Source organism: Ursus maritimus, unplaced genomic scaffold (genome assembly GCF_017311325.1).
Source record: "Ursus maritimus isolate PB19 unplaced genomic scaffold, ASM1731132v1 scaffold_4, whole genome shotgun sequence".
NCBI lineage: Eukaryota > Metazoa > Chordata > Mammalia > Carnivora > Ursidae > Ursus > Ursus maritimus.
The window spans coordinates 29,470,118-29,497,550 of record NW_024426552.1 but is presented as its reverse complement, the minus strand read 5'-3'; the positions used below and the strand labels follow the sequence as shown (position 1 = coordinate 29,497,550).

At 35.7% G+C, this 27,433-nt stretch overlaps 1 protein-coding gene across 1 annotated transcript in view; it reads right to left on the bottom strand.

Moving 5' to 3' along the window:
- Window positions 1-27,433, bottom strand: part of ROBO2 (roundabout guidance receptor 2) — a gene marked incomplete at its 5' end in the record, with an annotated part of 530,965 nt that overhangs the window by 34,001 nt on the left and 469,531 nt on the right. Inside the window, 5 exons of the mRNA XM_040621098.1 lie at window positions 4,636-4,792; window positions 9,621-9,746; window positions 10,140-10,421; window positions 15,836-15,963; window positions 17,624-17,666. Coding sequence (XP_040477032.1) covers window positions 4,636-4,792; window positions 9,621-9,746; window positions 10,140-10,421; window positions 15,836-15,963; window positions 17,624-17,666 — 736 coding nt within the window. The remainder of the gene's footprint in view (window positions 1-4,635; window positions 4,793-9,620; window positions 9,747-10,139; window positions 10,422-15,835; window positions 15,964-17,623; window positions 17,667-27,433) is intronic.

Sequence of the window (27,433 nt, the reverse complement as noted above, 5' to 3'; positions counted from 1 at the left end):
ACATGAGGCCAACTAGCACTGATATATTACTCTTCCGAACTTGCACTGACATTTTTGCACATTTATTTGAAAATTGATTATATGCTATGTTATGCCATTTCCAATGTTGGTTTAACTATTGCCTAATATATTTGAGAATTCAACCTTTCACATGTTAATAGTATCTTTTCCTCAAGTGGATTTATGCTACTTTACAATTATGACATTGAATTACTCTTGTTTGGCCACACCTGACATAATACTTTAAAAATAGTAGATGATAAGCCTATTTATTGATTTGAAATGAAAACACACAAACTGATTCATTAATAACAATGCTTATGATTTGATGACATGGATAGAAGTAGAGTATAATGCTAAGTGAAATAAGTCAGAGAAAGACAAATGTAATTTCACTCATATGTGGAATTTAAGTAACAAAACGAATGAGCAAATGGAAAAAAGAGACAGAAAGAAACCAAGAAACACTCTTAATATTAGAGAACAAACTGATGGTTTGTTGAGGCGAGGTTGATAGGGGGATGGGTGAGGCAGATAATGGGGATTAAGGAGCGCACTTGTGATGAGCACCAGGTGATATATGGAATTGTTCAATCACTATATTGTACACTTGAAACTAATATAACACTGGAATTTAAATTAAAAAACAAAGAATGCTTAGGTTTCTTTTCTTAACTTATTTATTTGACTTTAAATGTTATATTATAAAGTCAAACAAAAATATGAGCAAGAATCCTAAAAAAAACAAAAACAAAGTAAGAAAACCTGCCCATTTTCAGGATGGAATGTGAGTGCTATTATACTTCATCAATAGTTATATTTAAATTTCCTTCATAAAATATCAGATTTTCCCCCATAAACTAGAGCATGTATTTCCTTTGTTTATATGGCTTATTGAAAAGGATTTCCCACATTGGAATAAAGAAAGAACATGTTTATATATTCAATCTTTCAAATGGAAGTATTCTCTAAAATTTCCCTACTTCATAAGTAGTAAACAATCCTTGCTTCCAATAATCTAAAGGGAACACGTGCATGGAATGAAAATACGTAGAGAACATAAGAGAAAGAAGAAATGATATTATATGCATCATATGTTAAGGTTACATAGAAAAAATTGTAATTAGTTGTACTCAGGTCATTCTTTTATTATTCAAATACCATCAGGAGAGCACAGCCATATAAATGTTATTTTAAAAATTAAACACATTGCAAAATGTATTAAATAACTAAAAAATATTCCAGTAGCTATTCCACTTAGTTAGAATGAGTGTTTCTATTATCACTTTTTCCAAGTGTTTTCTACAAAGATAATCGAGAACAGGAGTGAGCAAAATCCACTTATGCAAAGCTGAGGGAAGTCCCTTGGATTCATCTCACTGGTTTGTGCAAGAACTGGAAAACAGAGAAGGAATAAAAGAAAGACTGGGAGAAGGCTGTTAAGAGAATAGAGGAAAGGAATTTGGGACATGGAGCATAGTTAATGGTCAGGAGGGCCGCTCCTTATCTCTGAGGTATCCATATCTGAATTCATTCCAGAACAATAAATACTAGGTATGCAGTTTCTGAAGAATGACAAGAAAGTAACAGATGACCATGAATGTTAAGAAAAGTGTAGCTCAGTTTTTAGCATTTCCTCCACATTTACAGATACATATCTTATTTGAAGGATGGAATTTCAACTTTTTCTTGTTGTTGTTGTTGTTTTTAAGATTTATTTATTTATTTGGGAGGAGAGGGGCAGAGGGAAAGGGAGAGAGTTTTAGGCAGACTCCATGCTGAGTGAAGGAGCCCGACACAGAACTTGATCTCAAGACTTTGAGACCATGACCTTGAAATCATGACCTGAGCTGAAACCAAGAATCGATGTTTAACCAACTCAGCCACCCAGGCACCCTCAACTTTTTCTTGTGGTAACAGAGAAGACTGTGAAAATGCTTCTGATGTCAAACCAAAAGTCTTTTGGCCAACCATTCCTAGAAAAGGTTTTTTTGTTTTTTTTTTACATATGAAGTACGAGGCATCATATTATCCGTCTTGCCTGGGAAATAATGAGAAAGATGACAACAAATCAATGTTGCATGTGAACTAGCTAAAGGCCAGATACAAATACTGAATTACTAATAAAAATACAATACAGTTCAACACCCACAAAAGCTCGCCAATCTCAAAGTGTAGCAAGAAAGCAAAGCATCAGATTTCTATTGGATTCCTCCGGAATTCTTCCTAGCATCCTATGATAGTAATAAAAATACATTATATTTATAGCTAAGGATAAATACATTTTGATACCTTTTTATCAAGCTGAGAGAGGCATATTGATGAGAGAGAACATTTACTATTGTTGCTATAACATTGAATTAACAATTAAATACTTCTCTGTCTGGACAATGATGATAAGTTTTGATATTCAGTTCTGTGGGGGAGAGTGACCCAAGAAAGGCTTAGAAAGAAATTGAATAATATCGAAGGTTTAGAAACAGTATCAAACATTGTAATAAAAAGTAAAAGACTACCTTTTCAAGATTGAGATTATTCTGGGCTAGGTATATTTCCAAAATGTATCCCTTTCCTGCCATCCTCCTGCCATTGCCTTATCTTACTGCCTTATCATTTTTCATGGTATCCGCTACTCTGCTGCAGTATTCCAGACGTGATGTACCCGCCCCAGCCTCATGCCCTTCAATCCATCATCTACATCCAAAGATCAGACTCCCTATATGACATATGAGGCTTCACAACTGGCTTCAAGGCAACTTTTCAGATCATCTCCTACTCTATGAATATTTCAAACCCAACAAACCTCATACAGCAGGTACCAACTGCTGAAGGAAACACACAAGTAATTAGAATGCAATGTGATGAGTACTACAATTGACAAGCAAGCTTAAGGAATAAAAGAATTAAGAAAGGCAAGTCACCTTAACTAGACTAGGATGGGGTTTTGAAGGAAGAGCAGATTCCTAAAGTCTGCAATCATCTTTTCCTACAGAATACACATCTTTGGTTTTTCTTTGACAGACTCCATGTGGCACATCTACATTATTGATATGTTTTACATAAGATCATGGGCAAAATTAAACATTTTTATAAAAAGTCAGAGAAAAGAGGGTGTGCTCTTAATTTCTTATTTCGAATGTGAACTTTTTAAAAAAGTAAAATAATAATGCTGTGCATATATATGGGAGTTATAATACCACAGAAGCAGGTGAAGACCTTTGGAGAAAAAGAAGGATGTAGAGAAGAAAATATAAAGGTATGTATGTGAATATATGTGTATGTGTGTATGAATACATATATGCACATATGCATATCTACCTAGCATCTGTGTGTATAATGTATATATATAGTATATATGTATACATATTACATAATTTAAAAAGGTTAATGAGGTCTTTTGAAGGAAGCAAATGTTGTAACAGCAAGTTCCAGTCAAGAATATTAATCTGGAGGGGCACCTGGGTGGCTCAGTCAATTAAGCACCCTGCTCTTGATTGTGGCTCAGGTCTTGATCTCAGGGTCGTGAGATCAAGCCCTGCTTCAGGCCCAGCGCTGGGTGTGGATCCTGCTTAAGATTCTCTCCTTCTCCCTCTGCCTCCTCCTCTCTCTTTCTCTCCCCCTTCCCCAAAAAAAAAAAAAAAAAAATTAATCTGGAGACATCAAAGATAGCACTTGTTTAAAAGAAAAGGAGATGGAGCCAAAAAATTATGTGCATATGATCTTTACATAAAATAAGAGAGGAGATAAGACCATTATTCAAATAAACTGAGGTGTCTTAACATCTAAATACTTCAAAATTTAAAGAAATTTGGAAAAAGAAAACCTGTCTTTATTATATATTTTTCCAGTTTCATTCAAAAGCGATGGTGACCCAGAAATTGTGAGGAAGACAGAGCAATTAGAATTATTAAAATAGAAAAAAAAAAGACTGAGTATATTTCTCTTCATTTGCTATTGTTTTTTTTTATTAGAAAATAAAAAGTATGTCTTTCTGTTTTAAATCGAATAACACTTTAACAGAGAAACACTAACTCTTGAGACGTATTTGGGAAGGAATAAGGAAACAGGGCACATTTAAACGTCCTTGAAGGAAATTTTCTAACTTAGAGAGGTTTTGTTACAGAATGTGCATTGGCTTGAACCTCTTTCATCATTCTGGCCCCTAAATTCCCATTGCAGCTAATGATTAAAGTCCCTACAATTACACCACGGGATGGAGCTCAACAGTGAATACTCTGCTACGGCCAGACACCAAGTCATTAGAAACCCGTGAGAGATGATGAAGAAGGTTATTTTAATTCCCCTTCAGTCCCGCTCAGGAGTGGCTCTTTAGTTCACAGAGCTGTGGGTACTCGCTTTCAAACTAACAAGCAATATTATAAATGGAGGCTGCATTACCATGATTGCAGACAATCGAAGGCACTTGACGCCCAAGGATTCTAGGTTCTCCATATGGGCTGTGTTGTATTTATCAGCTGAAATACATAGACAGTGCAAACAACAGGGGGAGGGCAACGAACGTGCTGGGAAGGGGGGCAGGGAAAAGAGTAAGAGACCACCAGAGAAAGACAAAAAAGCCCAAGAGAGAGAAGAGGAGAGCCGTGGGCATTTCGTTGGTATGGAAAACAGTTTTACCCATTTTCTTGCTGTTGCAGCGAATAGTGTTCCAGCTCTGTACCAGGAAGGGGCTGGACTGGGGGAGGAGGTAGAGGAACATTGGCCCAGGTCGATCCATTGTTTTTCTGTGGTTTAGAAGAGTTTTTATTTTTCTTCTTTTTTCCACCTTTCCCACCTGAAAGTAATAATGCATTTATTCAGATAGACCAAATATCCGTAGAAACAGAGGACATCAGATGGGAGGATGTATTTATGTTTCCAAAACACCACAATCAGTATATTACATTTGTTAAAAGCTATAAACAATGAGATGATATAATCAGAAAAACGTTTTTACAAATCGCTCAAAATTATACTGTTTTTTTCCCCAATGCATTAACTACAGTGCTGAATAAACCAAAAACATGGCTTTCTGCAGCAAAAGCACACTTATTGATTTATTCATGTCTGCTGCCTCTACATTTTCATTGTTAGATAAAATAATGGGCCATAACAAATTCTTTCAAATGTCAGATTTTAGTGCGTTTATAATGCTCTTTTGCATAATCTCTCTCAGTGGAAAATGCAGTGTCTAAGGATACAGGCTAAACTTTTCCATTAGAATTTACTCAATTTAATTAATCCAGGAGAGTACAGTTTTCTCTCAAAAGTGACTGATAAAAATCAATCAACTATAATCTGGATACTTGTAAATCTTTCACAATGACAAATTTTATAGAATTTTAAACTAACAAATGGCGTCATTATTTTTGCCTATAGTGAGAGTAGTTCCCAGATGTTTTAAGCATAACGTTTCCTAAAATTCCAAAAAGAGCAGGATAATTAATGGAAATGCAGTGATCAGTTTCAGTACTATTGTTAATACAAATGAATTCATGCACAAAACACGAGCAAAAAATAACTTGGCAGCATATAAACCAACTCTGGAATTACTGGAGCTTAACGAAATATAAAAATAAAATTCATCATTTGTATAGTGCCATACTTTTCACTCTTCCAAAATCCAAGTAAATCAAGGTTCTTCCTAAATGGACCACAGTTGATTGCAAGAATGAGCGCTTCTCGAAGAGCATAACAAAGGATTTTGTTTCAATGGAACACAGCAGCTTTCCTTCACTCCCACTATGGCCTATAGTTCTATTTCCAAAAACATGGTATGGACCCCTTGGACCTCATCTTTTGGCACTGCAGGTTGTGAACATTGAATACTTGCAGCCGGGCTATCAACAGAGAGATTACTAGAAGTCTCATCTCCTTTCTTCTACCGATTACTAATCTGCATCAGCCAACTCAGAAAATTATGTCATTTAGTAATAACTTATTCAAGTGCCAGAAAGGGATGAAACTCCTAAACTGGACATAGACACTGTTGCCAATTATGGAATTACGTCTCTCGTCTAGGTCATGTGCACATAAACACACATACTTAAAAGAGCACCCCTACAGACAAAATGCTTTCACCCCTTCCTTTAACTTCCCACCTTTGCAGTAGGAGAGGTATTAAGAGAAAGCAGAGCAGGTATCTTCTGCTTCAAGGATAAGGGCTTAATCTTGGTTTGAAGACTAGTTTCTCACTTGGTAAATTACTCAATAGATATCCGTTCAATTTCCACACAGGTAAAACAGATACAAAGTTCCTACATCTTTATGGTATTTTGAGGATTGAATGAGATAGAGCATGGAAAGGGCTCAGCTTGTACAGAAAGCTCACTAAATGCCTGCCACTATTACCCTTTCCCATCTCCTCCATCTTAGAGCAAACATGGTTCTTGCCATTTCCACAGCCTTTGGTCACACCTGACTTCTCCAACCTCAATGAGTGTCCCAGAAATAGTCTGATTCTAGGAATAAAAATAATAAACCTGCTTGAACAGAAGTCTACAATGTTTATGTTTAAGGTAGGTGAGCCTTAATCCTTTGTTTCCTGATCATTCATCAAAATCACAAACCAGGATCATCCCTTTCGTGCAGTTTCAGAACTGTATTTCAATAATTAAAAGAGGAATGTGTTGGGCTGTGTGTCCTTAGTGGCTTTTCCCCTAGTTGTGCATCCTTTATTCCTTATATATTTACAGGTATGCAATGTTTTCTTCACTCTTCGCTTTAGAAATGTTATATGATCACCACCAGACCGAATGATACAAATAGGGAAGTTCTTACATCTCCATAAGGCAAATTCTGTAATATTAAACCCAGTTGGACTAAACGAAAAGGGAATAATCACTCTCACCTCTAAAAGAATGCTTTCTATCGCCAATTTAAGTAATATTGTATTCAAATGTAGATGAAGTAGTTAATAGATGAGAAAACAGAGGTTCTTTTTAAATGTTACGTGGTCCATATTCATGCAGTAAGAGAAAAAAAAACAATTTAAAATGCAGCAGCTTTACTAGAAATTACTATTTCTGGAGCTCTGAACCCAACTCTGTTGAAGTTCTTGTCCAAGGTCAAAAAAGGCTTTATCAACTCTTCAAATATCAGACTTAAAAATGAATTGGGGAAACAAAGCTGATTCATAGACGGAATTTATAAGGTTTTCCTCCAATGCCCACTTTCCCCTCCTTGGGAAATTTCTGCTCTGTCATTGTGGGGTGTCCTGGTAGGACTATCAATCAATAAGCTTTGTCCTCTCTTAGCATTGACCTAAGAGGTGGGCTCTGAGCATGGTGGTGGGCATATAACAAAAGTTAACGAAATTAAATGTTTATCTAAGATCTATACCTTGAGCTAAGTGAGCCAGTTACTTGCAACCAACGATCCCCAAGCATTTTAAGGGGAGAACGGCCTGCATTATGCTTTAGGGGAACATATTTTGAAGACTGGCAAACATATCTGACCCATTTCTCTTCAACTCAAAATGTAAATATTTAAACTGATATTTATGCTGAATAAACAACTTCTATGTATAGAAAATTATAAAAATAGATCATTTTCAAGTCAGTTAAACACACACTCTATTTCAAAAAATACTCGTGTGTAAAAATATTTCGTTATTACTACTGATATTGTGCTACATATATATAATTATGATTGCATATGGTTTTTGAGAGATCTGAGTTTTGTTGGTTTTTTTTTTTTTTTAGTGGTTGCATTTTTAACACAAGTGCTCAGAACTTACGTATGGAATAAATTATAATGTTTCAAAGAGGATGAGAAATTCACTGAAATAATTCAGAAATGTCCAACTTTCTTTATTATTGTGATTATTTTAAATTGATTTCATTACTCGTATGCACAAATTAAGAAGATCTTATAATATATGATTAGATATCCACTGGGCAGTTGGATCTTAAATTTGGGCCTTAGAAAACGCATCTATGATTATAAGAATGAAGCAAATTTTGTGATATTAAACTCAATTGGACTAAACTAAAAGGGAATAATCACTTCACTCTCACCTCCCAAAGAATGCTTTCTATTACAATTTAAGTAATTTTGTATTCAAATGTAGATGAAGTAGTTAATATAATTCATAGATATATATAAATGTCACTCAGGAGATTAATGGATTAAAAAAAAAGCAGTAAGCACTATTGTGAATCATGTTCTGCTTACAATTACTCAAAAGGTAACTTTTAAAACTCAGTGTCAATCAACATACACAGAATATTTAACGAAGGATTCACAAAAGGTCTTATTAATTCATGGCTTAAAATATATAGATTTTTAAAATATGTATATTGCTTGGGACTTTATAGATCTTGAATGGAATAGGCCTAGGATACATTACTTTTTAATTATTCAGTACAACTGTGGGACTCATTATAAATAAATGACAGTATAAATGACATATAAAGTTATTCAAAATATCCCCCTATATTATTAAGCCAGTTTATATTCATAACAGATGTTTAAAATTTTCTGGATTCTATAATGTATCTAATTCTACCAATAGGTAAGAAGAGCAAATGGCTCATTTTGGAGGGAATAGAGAGCATTGACATTTCAAACTGAAAGGGTTCTATCTCCTGAGGAAAAGTCATTTAGCAAATGTTACCCTAATGATGTAAAAGAGTTAACTCTTTATGGCCTAGGAGCCTGTGACATATCATAATACACTATAATCCTTTACTAAGAACTTGTGGATAAAAAAATTAATAAAAACAAATGGCATATCATTAATATAAAAAACTAAGCAAATAAGATCATGGAATCAATTAGAAATGTGCAGATAAAGTCATCAGTCACACGATGTACATGTTATGGTTGGAAGGTAGAGTGTGTCTACTACGACCTCCTTATTTGAGAAGTGAGGATCCTTGAGCCTGAAGGATATCAGTGCTCTTCATTATGATAGGCATATATTTCTGTCCAGTAAAAATCTGTCCTGATATATGCTATACAATACCTATAGATGCTAGGTTTGGTGGATATATCTCTAGTATATATTAACATCTATAGCATAAAAGAATTATCCATATGAAAGATTATAAGTTTTTTGGAAATTAAGCATGAAGACTAATGTCATATTAACACTCTTGGTTTGCATGGTAGCAGCACCTTTTTCTAAATATCGTTCAATAGATGATAAATCCTGCTACATACTATTTTGAAAAGATTGTCCAAAAATAGAAAGTCCCATCTCTGGAATCTGATTATTATGAAAAATGCCCCAAATGATTTGCATTTTAGCTGAATTCATCATTTGCTGCCCATGTCATGGAGTTGACTTTCCTGTATGATCTTTTTATTATAAAGTTCTCTTGGCTCTTAGGTTGGGTTCAAGGCAGATCAAATTCATCTGCTCTTTCCTAAATAATATTTAGGAAAATGACACAATTTTTCAGTAAATATGGTGTCGTACACTCAGTACATAAAGAGTGACAGGGATTTTTATCTCCCCCCTTCCCAGAGCATGATTTCATTAGGATAAACTGCTATTGTCATCTGAAAGATAAATGCCTGACAGTGAGTTGTGATTCAGTACTTCTTCACGGTTGTTAGGAACACAGGTCATATGCTGGTGACAAAAAAATATTTCTCCTTACTGTGATGAGACCAACCTGAGAGACTGCCACTCCTCTCTGAGCTGTTGTGAGAGCTGGTGGTGCTGAAATCCTGTGACTGGTTGTGTGGCATTCTATTAGACAATCCCTCAGCCAATCGGTAGTCAGGGATGTAAAGTAAGGCTAAGGGTTAAAGGGCAGAGGTCATAGTGGCATCATGTGATTAGTTCACAGCACAAGCCCATGCAGAACATGCAGTTAGCAACTCAGAAGCAGATGTTGTGGGACAGTGGAGGAATGTTCCGTCTATCCTGCCTAATGGAAGTTGAGATGGATTACTGACCACTCTATTGAAAAAGAGCTAAAAGGATGAAACCGATTGGTGTTGGTGTGTGGTGGCGGTGGCGGTGGTGGTGGTAGGGATTGTGCAAGGTACTGAATACATGCCAAGAATATTTTTTTAGTTTAGGTAGTGAACCTGGTAATGAGTCACTAAACTGAACAACAAATACTAATTTCTATCTCATGCACAAATGATATGAAAAGAACTCCTCGGGGTGTAAGAACCTGACTCACCATTGTTACCTTTGTTCTGATCGGGTAGAGAGTATCCAAATCCCATCAGGTCCGTTTTTTGCTGAATTGAGCTTTTCCACTGTGGATCAGGGAGATCGACAGCCAATTCGTGTATGCTATTGGAATGCAAGATCTGTGTGGTGGCATATGGGGTGGCCTGTGTTATTTGGCTGGAACTGTTGTAAGTGGTTTTGGTCGTGAAGTCAATGCTGCTATAAATGGCTCCATCTGAGAGCATTGTTGCTGTTTTATCCCCTTGGCCTGGAACTGGTGGCAACACATCTGTGGTGAACATAGGGAAATGAAACAATTTAATGATGCACGGGAAGCCCAAAACTATCAGGATTGAAGATGAAAAATAAAAGTGTCATGCCGCACGTTTGCATTTCAGCTGAGACGGGCTTTATGAGTCAATGAAGGGTAGATGATGTACAACCATCGCCAAGCTATCAGCCTCGGTGACAGGCAGGCCTACTGCTCGTCCTTCACGTCTCACTGCTTAACGCGTCCCTTCCCCCATTTTCTTCAACCATGAATGAGATGTTTGGGATATTTCACTACCAAAAAATGCTTTCAGTTGTGCATGTTGCTTTTAGAACCAATGAAATTGTTAGCTCCTTACAGCAGAAATGATAAAAGTGAATCTACAAATCATGGATTGAAAACATCTTTTTCCACTTTACCCCAAAAGATGTAGAATATAGCTGCTGAATAGAAGCCAGATTTTCCAAAATTATACTATACAAGCAAACTAGGAGATACGTTTTTCTGAAGTTCCAGCTTGCTGTTTCTCTGATTTGATTTCACAGTTCCAGTATGGAGTAGAGCGGATGGTAGGAATGTTTTTTTCTTGGGTAACAAAAGAAATTTTTCATGAATAAGTCATTTTCACAATACAGCAGGATTTAACTATAGAAAAAGCAATCTGAGTGATCAGTGAGTTTAATTTATGCTACTAACTCTTAGAAGTGGAGAATTATAGTTTCAAGTTATAATACAGCAAGAGTAAAATTAAACTTTAGTAACAACACTGAATATCAATCAGTCCATTTATCTTTTGGTGTGCTGAATTATCTTTACGTGATGCTTTATAATTCAAAACTGCCACCTCCCTCATGAGCTCTTATTTTTTTCCTTTCTTAGAAGAAAGATACCAGAATTAAAAAAAAAAAAAAACCACAATACTGGGACACCTGGGTGGTTCAGTTGCTTGAGTGTCCGACTCATGATTTCAGCTCAGGTCATGATCTTGGGGTTGTGAGATTAAGACCGACGTCAGACTCCACACTCCACGGGGAGTCTGCTTGAGATTCTCTTTCTCTTTCCCTCTGCTTCCCTCCCTACGCCTGCTTACACTTGCTCTCCCTCTCTCTAAAATAAATAAATAAAATCTTTAAAAAACAAACAACACTAAATGACATATTTTTAATCATATAGAGTTAAAAGTGAATCTAATTATAGTATATATTCCTTAATAATCTATGTTCTGAAAGCCACACTTCATAGTACTTGAGCTCATCAATGATTTCTTCATTATAGGAAATTTTCAACTAGTTAAATTACTGTAATATTAAGTAATAAACCAAATTATTTTGCTCCCAAAACCAATTATCATGACAAGAAAAAAGCAGAAAGTGAAACTTAGTCAAAATATCCTCAAATTTTTAGGTTTGGTGATATCCAAAAGTACTTGAAATAAAGACTCTTATAAAAATATTAATTTTGCTTTTGCATTTTACAAAAGCTAAAAATGTCTTCTTTAGCAATAGCAACAAGACATTTATAATCCATTTTACACACTGCATAATTTAGATCTTTCTGAAGTCTGGAATTCCAACTTGCTTTATAAGTAAGTGGATACATAACTTTATTGAAGTAAATATTTTAAATGCATATCAGTGAAATTGTTAAAAGATTCAAATATATAATATTTCACAAACTCGTACAACCAAGTAAAAGTGTTTTTTGATTTCGGAGTCCCATAACTACTTTTTTGCCCTTTTGGCTTTTACCTACAAACTCATTAGAAAATTTGATAATGAAAAAGTGTACTTCATCCTCAAATGTCAATATCATTTTCATTCTCAAAAACATTTAATATTTAATAATCTATCAAAGTTATGAAAATAGATTCTTCACTCTGGGGAAATTTTCCGAGTTTTGTTTCTGCCACCTCCACTGTCTTTTATTGATAATATTAACCGGACAGACATGTTTTCCCAGCACGGGCCCCAACTTCCCAACACTTTGAACTTGAGGCCTTCTAAAACTTTCGATTTAGATTGGGAGCCACTTTAACTGCAAGCTTTTGAAACGGTTGTGTGTTCAAATGTTTAAAAGTGGAAAAAAGTTGTCCAAGGACCTAGTCCTACAGAATGTTATCCTGCCACAACTAAAGCTACAGCACTAGAAATAGAATCTCTCGCTCCCTGCTGGACGAAATCAGCCAGCCTTCAGGTCTAAGTGCTTCTGTATTGATTTGGGGGCTGCATATTTCCTTCAACTATTATTGGGTCCCTCCTACATCTTCAAAAAATAAATTGAATTATATCCAAACGTGGAAGATTATACATGAATATCTGGATGTGGGGGGATCATCCTATAATATCAGGAGGTTTGGAACTCTGGGTCCGCCTTCCTCCAACAGCCTGGACCTGAGTGGGTGTTGCCATCTTTAGGCAGGACCTTCCAGTTTCCACTTCTCACTGTCCACACCTACCTTTCCTTAGTGCTTTGGGCTGACTGGCACTTGTTAATATTTGAGTTTGAAACCTCTGAATTACAGGAACCCTTCCCTCCAGGTGGAATTACTCATGATTCATTCTGCGGTTTTGAGCACCTTAGTGATCCATGCATTTATTTCTTTTTGCCTGATATATTTGAATGAATGAATGTCTCCTGTATCATAAGATACTTAAGAACAGGAACATACAGGATTTATGTCTGGATTTCCATAATTCCTCACCTAGTGTTTTGCAGAGGGTAAGCACTCGCTGAATGATTAAATGACTCTTTTATAGTTTGTATTGACAAAAGGCAGACTTACGCAACAATTAGTAACTTTATTATTCAAAATACTATTTTCATTACATTTAAACATGCATTAGTATTCCATTCTTGAAAAGGAAATGTCAGTATACACAATAATTCTTTTAAGTGACCATAGTTATACAATCATACATGTGAATTCCACCTAGAGGATTGCAGAACAGTGTAGATAAAGGAACTGAGGCTTTGACATGTGTTAGACCTGCCTTCTGCCCCTAGATCTCAAGTTATTCATCTTGATAAACCTTAGTTTCTTGGCCTTTTAAAAATGTAAACATGATTATCTATTATCTACGTCACACATTTATTATGCCAATACAATGAAATAAAATGTACCAAAAAAGCCTATCTATTTCTGGTGCATAGTAAATGCTTACCATGCCTATCACACTGAAAAGAAATACAGTAAACCCTGCAAAAACTTTGTCTTGGCCTTGATGTTCGCCTGTGAAATATATCATATCATAAAAATGCAGTGGATATAGAAGAAAAACCTTGAAAATCTACAAATGTACCCTTTGGCTAAACTAGACTGAGACATTTTGGATGTTAGTGTAGCCTGCTAGAAACTGAAAAAAACAAAAACAAAACAAAACGTTTTCTCCATCTTTGCCTAAAGATACACTTCGTGATGTAAAGTGAATGGTGACTTATAACATATAGCACGTAAAAGAGGGATCAAATCCTTGATTGATAAAAGCCTTCAGAACAGAATTTCCTTTGATGAAATCCTTCTGGGTAGGGTAGAGAGGAATATTCTGCTCTCCCAGTGAGGAGGTGCTCATGTAGAGAGCCTACCCACGAAAAAGTAATAGCCTAGAATCAGAGGGCTCCGAGTTTGGTTACTAGGGAAGGCAGCCACGGTCGGAGGTTCTGGACAAAGAAGAACCCTAAACAGGGTGATTACACAGGGCAAGCCAAAAGCTGAGGAGTCATGCAATGTATTTTTGGTTTCTCATTTACTATACTGATGCCTGTTGGCCACCGCTTGTATGTCAAGCTTTGTGCTAAACCTGTATATACAATCATCCATTTAATCCATATTACACACCTGTGATGGGGGGATGGTTATTTTCTGTATTTTATTTGGAGAATGGGAGAGAGCTCCCCTTCTTCGAGTTGGTATTGACAGAATGCAGATTTAAGCAATAATTAGTAGCTTTATTTTTTTAAATACTATTTTAATTATATTCAAACACTTATTGGTATTCCATCCATAAAGAGAAAATGCCAGTATCCATGATTATTCTTCTAAGTCAGTATATTTATATACTCATGCCTGTGAAATCCACCACTGAGGCTTATAATAGGTTAGTCTAGCCCTGGGTCTCCTCCATTATTAATTCTACCCAGAGGTTTAGAAACCCTCTAGCAGATCCATCCACACTTTCGTGGATTATAGAACTACTCTCCTAATTAATCATTCCATTTTCTACTCGCACTCCATTTCCCACCTGGCCGTAGGCTGGATGACTTAACTCTGTACTTAGAGCCTAGTGTTCTCCTCTTACAAATCCATTGATGCCTTCTGACTACCCTTAGGACAAAGTTTAAAGTTTTTGTGTGGCTTAGAAGGCTCTCTATTATCTGTCCCCCAGTATTTTTTTTTTTATCACCTCTGCTGCCTTGTACTTTATACTCATTAAGAATTTCATTCATTTCTCAAGTAGGTCAATGTCTCTCTTCTTTCTAGACCTTAAAATACTTAAAATATGGACATTTCTTCTCCACCCACTTTTCAAACAATTCTGCCTAATCTCTACCTCTCCTTCAGATGTCAACTTAAATAATAACACTCCATTCATAGAACTTTCTTATTCCCAATGGGCAGCTTTTTCATGTTTCACGGGTACCGACAGAGCAGCTCCAGCCCATTTACTATTTGCAAAAGTTTCTGCCAATGGAAAACTCATCTATTTCTGCCAAACTAAGCACTGGGATGACAGACTTCTCCAGCCCCATCTTTCTGTAAATACATCACTCTCCTACTGAATGGATAAAAAAGTGGTAGTGAGGAGGTTGTAATTATTTATAGTAGGTCAAATTCTGTTTCTGCAGAGAGAACCCTAGCACCAATTTTGGAGACCTTAGCATATCAGCTACTTAGCACCTTTTGTCTTTCGTTTGGGGTACCAATTACCACTGGTAAAACTAAGTTCTCTGTCAACATGTCATATTTATTGGAGTGTCTACTCTCTATAACATACATCTTATGAGGATAAACACCATCTCTCTTTATACTGATATTTTATTTTTACCCTCTGCCATAATGCCAGGTACATAGGACATACTTAATAAACACATGTTGAATTACATGTAGAGAACAGAAATGACTAGTTGAAAATCATAAGCCCTACTTAGCAGCATGGTTTCAGACTTTACTAATCTTGTGCTAATAGTCCTAAAACAAAAATGTGTTACGAATATTTGTCATCTTGGTTAGTAATGACTTCCTTAAAGCTTAGTCTTACTCAAGGTAATATAGACACAATAGTCTTATATAAAATATTTAGTGAATATACAGCACTGTTAGTACATGTGCTTTAGTAATTTGAATTGTGGAAGAAAATACTCTCTAGTATGTATTTTTAAAAACATTTACGAAAGCCAAGAACACAAATAACAAAGTTTTGAATAGCACAACTTACCTCCACGTCCAAAATTCCCAATCTCATTCGGGCCACTATTGCTATTGTTTACTGGTAAGCTCGTGGCTGGCCACGAATCAGCAAGCCATGGATAACTGGGATCCCCAGCATTTAGAAGACCAGGACGGCTGAAACAGAGATTAAAAAGAAATCAACCCATGGAGCTCAATGAGAAATTTGGACACCTGTCTCCTGCACATTTTAAAATAGATGAAAGAATTTAATAAGATTTTAATTCACTTCAAATTAAAATGTGTAGGTTCTCAAGAATTAAGGAACTTCAGCAGTTCATTAAGACTATATATAGTCGGGGCGCCTGGGTAGCGCAGTCGTTAAAGTGTCTGCCTTCGGCTCAGGGCGTGATCCCGGCGTTATGGGATCGAGTCCCACATCGGGCTCCTCCGCTATGAGCCTGCTTCTTCCTCTCCCACTCCCCCTGCTTGTGTTCCCTCTGTCGCTGGCTGTCTCTCTCTCTGTCAACTAAATAAATAAAAATCTTTAAAAAAAAAAAAAAAAAAAAGACTATATATAGCCTGTCAATGGAAGCAGAAGCGTCCTGCCTGGGATTCTGCTGACATCCAAATGAATTCAGTTGTCTGCCCTGAAACTGATGGGAATTGGTAACATAGCAGGATCCCGAAACAAGGTTTGATGATGAAATGGCACCTCAAGGGAACAATTGCTCAGAGTGACTACTCAGTATCAGCCATTTCCAAGACTTTGGGCTATTGCTTCCTCGATTCCTACAGCCCCATATTTATCTGTCCCCTGTAGGTTGTAACCCCTGTTATGAGCCCTCATGCTTGATTTAGAGGCAAAGAACTTGAGGGAAATTAATGAACAGTATTTATATTGCTCTATCAATAGCACATTTCCAAATTCTCTAAATTGCAAGATATTAGGGGTATATCAAAGATTTTTAAGGTAATTAAAGATTCACTGTGATCTGATCCAGCATCTGAGTATAGTCTATGAGAAAAACTTTTCCCACATCGTATTGAATAAAGAATTTCCATTTTCAATATAAAAGATGGGAATCCGATTCCTTTCCAGATTATTAGCATATTTACAAAGAAATAGCAACATCTATAATCATTGCACTTTATTTTTGATAGACCGTTTCTGTGAAATCCCTAAGAGAAACATGAGTTTCTATGGAAACTACAATAAGAAGACCCAACTGCTTGCTTGCTACATGCACTAGCTCTCATTAGACCTAATCTCCTTTGCTAAAATATTGATTAAATGGGAGATTGGAAGTTATTACCAGAGCCTAATTACCATCTCCATATTGGCAAAGGGGAAATAGATGAGGATATATGGGTTTGTTATCAGCTTTTATCAATTTCAATTGAGTATCTAAAGTTGTGGAATCCAGTCCTATCAATCTACAGCCTATTCATCATCCATGAATCATTTACTTTGTGATCGATTATGTGTAATTGTTCACTCACAGCAATTTAGTGAGAGCCAATAAGGAGTCTTAAACAACAGCAACTTCATTTGCTAATGTCTAATTAATGCAATAAACATCCTGCTAACAAATGAACACATTCCTTGTGATATTTACTACTAATTTCTTCAGGGGCATCTGGGAGATATGAAACATCTGGACTTGATTCCTCTAAAGTGCACAACAGATAGATCATTAAACCTTGTGGTAAGCCATTTAATTCCTCCTAGAATTCTCAGACTTATAAGTGATCGTTTATTACAATAATAGCCTCTTACTATAGTTTCCCCAGTCCTGATTAAAAATAATAATAAAAAAGAATCTCCTTAGCATACCTCCCATTGCTCATTAGTCCTCCATCTCCTCTTTGAAATGTAACTGTTAAAAAAAGAAAGACACACACACACAAGTAGTCAATATTAATTACGATTAATACCAACTACATATTGGTCCTTAGTTTAGAGCTGAGGCCTCTGGGAATTTTAACAAAATATAATTAACATAATTGTACAGAGAATAAGAAGCAGTGGTTTGGCCCAGGGCAAAGCCATCGTTTGCTCCAACTTTAATAAGACATTTAAAAATAGTCCAAGCCAAATGTATGGTTAAGTTGAAAGGGCAATTTGTGTTTGGATATCAAAAAACTGTTACAATTGGTATATATAGTGTCATTGGAAGATCAACATGCACTTATGGAGGATTATCAAATCATGACTTTTAATCTTAATATGTGGGTGTCCTAATTAGAAGGCACAACATAAAATGCACATAACAGAAATTGAAACGAAACAGCAAACAAACAAAATAACATCCTGCCAGTGAAAAAGAATAACAGGTACTGATTTGACGACATATTCCTCATCATCACACATCCTTTTCGGGTACTGCTAATCCCTATGAGTTGAACAACTACAATTACAATAGACATAAACTATAATTAATAGAGAATAATGTGTTGAGTGCTTTGTTTTATCATCCAATCCGCACAAAAAATGAAATTTTCAAAAACTTGATACTGAATATATTCAGTATATTACCTGTATTGTATGTAATAATTGCAAAAACTTAAGTCCTTTATAAAACTCTTGAACTTATTAGTCACACCAACAAGCATCCCGTAAAGCTATACCTGGAGAAGCCCTCTCTCAGGACATTAGATTCCATTCTGCAAAGCTATCAACATAAAAAAAAGTGGGTTTCGAGGCTTGGCCAAAGAATGTAAATATCAGTGTGGATCCATCATTTCTTATCCAAAATCTTTGTTGCCAAATATATTTGGAATTCAAAATGTTTCAGATCTCAGAAAGGTAATACAATGCATACTACAGAGAGGATCTAAGTCAGAAACTCTATTTAATGTGTTTGCAATAAAATATAAATATTCATGATTGGTGGGATAAAGTCTATGAATAGTTGCACATTAGCATGGATTGAATTTTGCCACAAAATGAGTTAACTAGAAGATCATGGGAAAAAATTTGGTGTTTAGAAGTTTATGGACTGCAAAATTGCAATTTTGACTAAAGTGAATATAGATCAGAGAAACCAGTTCCTAGGGATGAAGGAAAAAACTGCTGGTTACCAGAGGGGAGGGAGGTGGGGTAAGGGAAAAATAGGTCATGGGATTAAGGAGTGCACTGGCTGTGATGAGCCCCAGGTGACATACAGAGGTGTTGAATCACTCTATTGTACACCTGAAACTAATATTACACTATTAGCTAACTGGAATTTCCATAAAAACTTGAAACAAAAAACTAAACAAAACAAAAACTTAAGAAAAAAAATTGCACAGATGTGAATCCAACATGTCTTATATTTGGAAAATACTGATTATATTTACCATGATTTCCTAATAAGTAAAAAATAGAGAAAAAATAAAAGAAAGTTTTATGACTTGATTCATATTTTAAATAGAGGATATATTGTCACTTAAAGTATACATATAATAAATACTTTTTAATTTGAATAATCTCTCCATAATTCATCTATTCTTCAAATTTTGACTATGAAGTATGATTGCTCTTTAAATTTTGTAAATTTCCATTATTCAGGTCCCTAGTCCTTTCTCTAAGGTCATTTAATGACATATGTCTCATGACATCATAATCGGGTGATATGATCATGATTCCCAGGGTCTATCAGGAGGTAGTGCTTTGAGGAACATCTGGCTGGCACCTGAAGTATACTGCCTTATCAATTTTTCAGGAAACATCTCAGATTCATTATAAAACAATCCTGACATATCCTTTGTATCTGCCCCGGATTGGCTATGGACGGTTCCTCAGAGAAGATGAAAGAACACTGATCGCTACTCTGTTTCTTGACAGCTTGCCTAAGTGACGAGAATCAAGAATCAGCAGCGGTCCATACCACATTGGGTCCCATTAATAACTGCTTTTAACAACAACAAAAGAAGAAACAATTAATGGAAAAAATTGAGCACTGGAGCTATTAAATAAAGTCCTGATTTGGGGAAAAAAATATGCACACAAAATGTGAAAACAGTGTAGCTAATTAGTTTTCCATCTGATGTGATTTTCTAGTTATGTGGTTTTTTTAAAGGACTATCAAGTGATTGTTTTACTATACTAAAAGAGAGTAAAGATAATGTTGTGAATATCATTGTGAATATGAAAATAAGCAGGCACTGATGGGCTACACCTCAAAATGTGCTATTTAGAAGACATGTATTTAGAAGCTAAGTATTTCTCCTAATTTAGATGCTCTTTTGTCCCCACCCAAACTTTCCATTATTACTAGAGCAGTAAGTAATAGTAGAGAAAAGGAGGACAACTGAAGCAGAGTTGCACTTAACTTTTACATACTAAGCAGTGGTAAATTCTTCACAAAATGTAAATTTTAGGGGCTCCTAGGTGGCTCAGTTGGTTAAGCATCTGACTCTCGGTTTTGGCTCAGGTCATGATCTCAAGGTCGTGAGATCAAGCCCTGCATCAGGCTCCACACTCAGTGTGGAGTCTGCATCAGATTCTCTCTCCCCCTTCTTCTATCCTTCCCTCTTGTGTGCTCTCTCTCTCTCTCTCTCTCTCTGTGGGGATTCATCGTACCTGGATAGATAAGATTTAAATGAAATATGTCTCCAGAGGTGAGACTGGTTGAAAAGCTAAGGAGGAGTTCCTGGAATGCTGGGTCTCCTTTGAAGTTTCTGGGCTGAAAACAGCCAGATCCTTATTGCAGCTTAACGCTCTCAGCTAGGGCACAAATACTTAACTTAGATGAAGAACACCCTTACCTTATGGTCACGTATCTATCATACCCTTAGCCTGCAAACACATCACGAACACTGCTTGCTACAATCATGCATTGCCCTGTGTATCTATGTCTTGATTATTAAAGCCTAACATTCCTTTCTATTTTTCTGCTCTTACTTGATGTATTAATAGGACCTGCAATAAAAGCAGAGACTGAGTCTGGCTTGGGACCTTTCACCACTAGAGCATCTGGTCCCCTTGCCCTCTCTTTTTTCCTACTTAGGTGTCTGGAGTAATCTTTTCATTCGCCACCTCAGGGTTTGCTGGCCAAATCCAGCACTCTCTCTAAAATAAATAAATAAATCTTTTTTTTTTTAAATGCAAAATTTAAACTTACAAGGCAACACTCAAAATCTTATCAAACAGAAAGAATCCAAATGGCCATTAAGCACTTGAAAGGATGCTCCACATCACCAGTCATTAGGGAAATAAAAATCAAAACTACAAGGGAGGCTACCTCACACCCATTAGGATGGCTACTATGCAAGACACAAGAAATAGCAAGTGTTGGCAAGAATGTGGAGAAATGGGAACGCTGGTGCAATGTTGGTGGAAGAGAAAATGGTGCGGCCACAGTGGAAAACAGTTAACGGTATGGTGGTTCCTCAATAATTAAAAATATAAAATTACCATATGATCTAGCAATTCCACTTCTGAGTATATACCCAAAAGAATTGAAAGCCAGGTCTCGGAGAGATATTTGTGGACGCCTGGTCACAGTAGCATTATCCACAATAGCTAAACCTGGAGGCAATCCAAATGTCCATAAATGGATGAATGGATAAGAAAAATGTTGTATATACATACAATTCAGCTATAAGAAAGAAGAGAATTCTGACATATGCTAAACTTGAGGACATCATGCTAAGTGATATGTCACTCACAAAAAGGCAAGTACCGTATGATTCCACTAATACGAGGTAGTTGGAACAGTCAAAGTCATAGAGACAGAAAGTAGAATGGTGGTTGCCAGGGGTTGGAGAAAGGGGGGAGATGGGCGTTATTGTTTACAGGGTATAAAATTTCAATTTAGAAGATGAAACGAGTGCTGGAGATGGATGGTGGTGATGATAGCACAACATCATGAATGTATTTAATGACACCAATCTGTACACTCAAAAATAGTCAAGATAGTACATTTTATGCTATATGTATTTTAACACAATAGAAAACTGGGAAAAAACATCATCAGGATTAATTTACACACATGTTAGAATATGGACACTATGCTAAGGTTCATACTTACCAATTAAGAATTAAATATTGTGAGTAAAATACTCTTAAATTTCAAAGCACTTAAGATATACCCAGTTTCTATTGGTGTTCCATTCATCATTAAAATCTGCTTTCAAATCTTTCTAGAGACTGTTTTTGGCAAAATATTCCATAGAGACACTTATCTTTGCACCTCTACATACCATCTATACAAAGGCAAAAATGAACAGTACATTATGTAAATACATGACCAACTTAAAATGGTCCATTGACAGAATTTGGTATACATGAAAATTCTCCATTTTGTATGCTTCCATGACAAAAGAAAACCAAAAACTAAAACCAACCAAACAAAAAACAACCCTTATCATAATAAGGTTGATTCACTGTCTTTGTAAAGTAAGGGGGAAAAAAGATGACTATTCAAATTTCTCTTTTACCCCATATTCCAAACTTTTAGATTTGTTCCATTTTGAAAAGTGGACCAAAAGTAACTGAGTCACAGCTGAGTCGTATTAGACCACGAGATGAAAAATAGACTAGAAATAAGGATAAGCGGGGCGCCTGGGTGGCACAGCGGTTAAGCGTCTGCCTTCGGCTCAGGGCGTGATCCTGGCGTTATGGGATCGAGCCCCACATCAGGCTCCTCCGCTATGAGCCTGCTTCTTCCTCTCCCACTCCCCCTGCTTGTGTTCCCTCTCTCGCTGGCTGTCTCTATCTCTGTCAAATAAATAAATAAATAAAATCTTTAAAAAAAAAAAAAAGACCTCTTCCCAAGAAAGCCTTCCCTGACATGCCTATGTAAAGCTGTAGTGCGGTTTCAACCACTTTAAAAAAAAAAAAAAAAGAAAAAGAAATAAGGATAAGCAATTAGAATGAGTAAAATAGAAGTCATATATGGAGTTTTGATTAGCATTTTCCCTCCCCTCCCTTCCTTCCTTTCTCTTTCTTTCAGTTTTTCTTTTTGTGCAGAGAAAAATAAATTAATTCCACAGCAAATTGAAAGCTGTTTGCGGTAGCTTTCGTTTCAATGAAATGTTGAATTTTCTTGAATCTAAAAGCAAGAGGGATGGAAGGAGAGGTCATTGGACAATCTTGCTCTAGTAATAATTCTTATAATCACAGTATATAACTTTGTGCTTACCAGAGATAAATTTCAAAGAAGTGTGAATCCTTACCAGGAAGGAGTCCCTGCTAGTATCTAAAGTTAAGAACTTTCAGGGAACAACATATAGAAGTTTTTACCTAAAACTAACTGGATAGTGCTAAGGTGTCCAAAAAGTTCTACAGATACCACAACCTTAAGTGTTTTAGAATTGCATTAAATATTTTGAATTTATTGCAATATTTTATAAAGGATAAAAGGTAAAGAGATTTTGCAAGTTTATATCATACAGAAAGTACGTCTACTATTATCTGAGAGGATTAATCCTAATCTCATGCCTGCTAAAACTGAGGGGGAAGGGAAATATAGCAATGTGGTAAATTAACATTTTGAGGTAAGGAAGCTTTCAGAGTGCCTATCTCTAGTAGGCCACATTTTCCTACTCCAAATGGAAACTTTAATGTTGCCAGCCAAGCTTCATTCCCTTTCCTGATAAGCTATTTCTCAAATATGAATGTAGATTAATCCTCTTTTAATAAGCATTAACTCAGCCCAGATAATCAGAGTATAAAAATTCCGTAAAATCTTTTAGCTGTCTTTGGATAGTCAAATAATTTGTATTTCACCAATGGTTTTTAAAGCCTATTCAAGAAGTGTTTAGCACTTCACAATTTGCTCACTCATTAAATTGTTTATATTTGCTGTTTCATGGAATCTGTTATTCTCGGAGGTTATACTCACAAACTCTCACTCACCCCTTTACAAGTGAAAATATATATACTTTCATTACAAAGTTGATGAATGAAAAATTGTGAATAAAAGAGAACAACGAATCTTCATGAGAGCTACATGATTTTTACCCAAACTTATGTTGTTCACTTATCTATTCACAAACACTTCTATACATGTGATCAAACATTTACGCTAGATTCAAAAATCACCTAATATTCTCTGTACCTTCTGCCCAAATCTTTTTACAATTCATCTGATGCTACAACTTAGGTGGTGAATTATTCTAGCAGCCAGGAACCTCCCATGGGTGGCAAGAAGACTACTAGCGCTCAATGGAGAGTACGATAAATAACATTGTATGATGCTCAATGAAAGTATAACATGATTTCACATAGAATATGAACTATAAGGATTCCTTTTTTGTCACAGCTGCCCTTCTTTGTACCATGTGCAAAGATGTGGCATGTGATTGTGTCTGAAGAATTTAAATAAAGGATAAACAGGAAAAAAAATTGAATAAGAAGTTAGTGTGTAACATTGCCCTGGGGAAATCTCCACTACCTGCTGTGTAAAGAGGCAAAATAGGTTCAAGCCAAATTCTCCTCTAAGATCATTTTTTAAAAAGATTTTATTTATTTACTTGAGAGAGAGCAAGCAAGAGAGAGAGTACAAGGCGGGGAGAAGGGCAGAGGGAGAGGTAGAAGCCGACTCCCCGCTGAGAAGGAAGCCCAGTGTGGGGCCTGGGATCGTGACCTGAGCTGAAAGCAGATGCTTAACCCACTGAGCCACCTAGGTGCCCCCCAGATCACTTAAATATATAAGTTTGCATTTGATTCTTGATAGTTGTTTTTATAATGTAAGGTGTCATTCCACTAGTGTCTTATGATAAATATGTTAAATACTCTGATATATAAGAAAAATATCAATACTGAGCAGCACGTATTTTTTTCTTCCTTCTAGACAGTCAAATATAATTTTCCACATGACAGAGAGCCAAAGACTAGCCATAATAAGTCAGTAAGTTTTTGTCTGCACAGGGCGAGTGGAAGGCATCCTGCTGAAAGTCAGAATCTCTAACCTGAAAGGTATTTACATATCTTCCCACTAGTTAAAATCTTCCCTGTTCTACCTCTAGTGGTTAAGAAGAGATTTGGAATGAAGTAGGAAAAAGGGAGTGCTGAAATCAAATTTTACCTGCTTTACAATTCTACTTAGAGTCAGTCAAGCTTTATTAAAATGCATGTATATATGTAAATTGCATCACATATATATGTATATCTTAGTATATGTAAATTGCATCAGCTGTTTAAGTATAATCTAAGATCAGAATTGGGGGTTGAAATAAATGAAGTATCTTATGTTACAAAATTAATCTAAATACTTATCCAAAAGTAGATTTTTTTGTTTATTTAGGAAAAAAACTACACTGCTCTCATGAATTAACAACATTTGGACACAATATAGACATTACCATGCAGTGAAAAAGTGAAAATATTAGTCTTTTCACTTTGTGAGTAAAATCATTGTCTCCATGCTCATAAAGTTTATAAGATTCCCACAGAATTTTTTATGAAAATCAAAATATAAGCAGAACTAGTACAAATAGAGTATATTCTCTATAATTTTTATAACACACTTCAATGAAAGAAAAAAATAGCCCTGTATGAAATCTTTGTGATCTTAAATGAATCATTAGCTCATGCATGAAATATCAGAAATTTAAACCTATGATACATACTCCACTAATCATCCCTATTTAAAAATCCCCATTTTTAAAAGTTATATAAGGACAAGAACATGAAAATTTTAACAGGTGGAGGATAGGTTATATATGGAGGGAAATGTGTAAAAAATTCCACCAAGGCTGATATGCAATGCTAGGTACCTACGGTTTGGATTTTCATTTGCTTCTCACCTAGAAGAGAACAGCAGTTGCTAGAAGGCAAATTACTAGTTGAAGGTGAATCCATTCTGAGAGTCAGCCATCTATCAATTAAGTATAAAGGTTTTGAAAGGCTGCTCTCTGGCTTGGCCTTATTCCAAAATATTTGAAGGGCATAGCACCTTCTGAGTTAGCAGTTCCTCTATAAGCAGATGGATATCAATCACGATGAGAAATGATAATAGGAAATGTACTATTCTTGTCAAGCTCAAAGACCAACAGATATTTTCAAATTAAATGCATAGGTTTTGAAAAGAACTGCCATTAAAAAAAAAAAAAAGGAAAAGAAAAAGAAAAAAGAAGTCTGTCTGACACAATTTTACTAAAAGCACAAACCTACCAGTTATGAGAACTATGTTATTTATAGGAGTGAGCAAATGAGTGTGGAGGATAAAAATGCAACACCTCGAATATGGATATCTTAGAACTCTGCATTGAAACTAGAGCAGTCAATCTTACATTATTTTCACTAAAGTCAAGCAAAGGGATAAACACAAACTAGCCCGTAAATTAAATCAGTTCTTCCCAATGATTTACATGATTCATATGTATGTCACAGAGATGAATTGTAACACGGCAATTGATTAAACAGATGGGTTGATGACAATGCCTACAAGGAATGAAGGTAGAAGAGTAGACTACAGAACAAGAAGGAACATTAAAGTATCATGAATGTTCAAGACTCTGATGCTAGTTATTGCCTAGCATCCCTTGCTGGAAAGAATCCCTCAATGATGCGGTGATACAGCAGTCAGATGACAAAGCACCAGGAAGAAGCCATCAGCAACCAACGAGACACGAGAAAGGCAGAATGATTGCAAGTTGCAAAGCATGGAATCCCCCTTTTCAATGGATACACTGTCCTGCTTTCTCTAGTCATGGAAATTTACTCTAATGGTAAATAGTAACCTTAATTTTCATAAGATATGGACGTGAGCCACAATGCTGTAATAGAAATCATATTTAAATGCTGTGAAATAACAAGCAAGACAACCAAGTGGGTGCTATATCTTCTATTTTGCACTACTTAGACATTATCAGTGGCTAAAAAGCCTACAAGCTAGAGCAGCTGATAAGCTTAATAAACTATGAACCTTCTGTCAAAATCAGTTATTAAGGCATTTATAAACATTTAAACTTAAAACTAGAGATAGAAGATAGAATAAAATGTGTCAAAAAATTCTGAGGTATTTGTAGGATGATGTTAAATTAATATTGTTCCCTTGTAAATTTTGGAAAGTGTAAACTATTGTGAGACAATGTATTTCTATGGGTTGTTGTTGTTAGAGGAAACACTTAAAATGAATTGCAATTAAAATTGTTATTGAACATAGCTTCACTACGGAGTTCATTCTTTTAATCACTGATTTGTTAATTCCAGCCCCTCGTTTGTCTCCCTCTCTGCCTTGGAAATGTTTTGAAGGCCACAATTTTTGACATGCTTGAAATTCTGTTTCAGATTCTAAGAAGAAAACATTTTTTTTTGCAAATAGCTAAAACATCTAGGATCTCCTTTTTCTCCTTCTGCCACTCTTTCTTCTCCCTTTTTTCCCTTCTAAAATGCTGATTGGTCACCTTGAAAGAGATAGACTAGACTAGTAAATCACTTAATTCATGCTTCATCAGTCTTATTAATTCTGATGAGATTTTTTCCTTGTTTTTATTTGTCATCTGGGACATTTCCTATTGTAATCTGCTTCTTGAAATACTAAAAGCTATATTTCAAATATTTTCTTCCTGAGCATGTTAGTAATGATCTCGCTTAAATCCACTTCTCAGATAATGGCTTCATAGCATGCAGTCTGTGTGTGTGTGTGTGTGTGTGTATTTTGAAGAACTAGTTGAGAAAAATGGTTACACATTTGTCTGTGTACACTCTTGT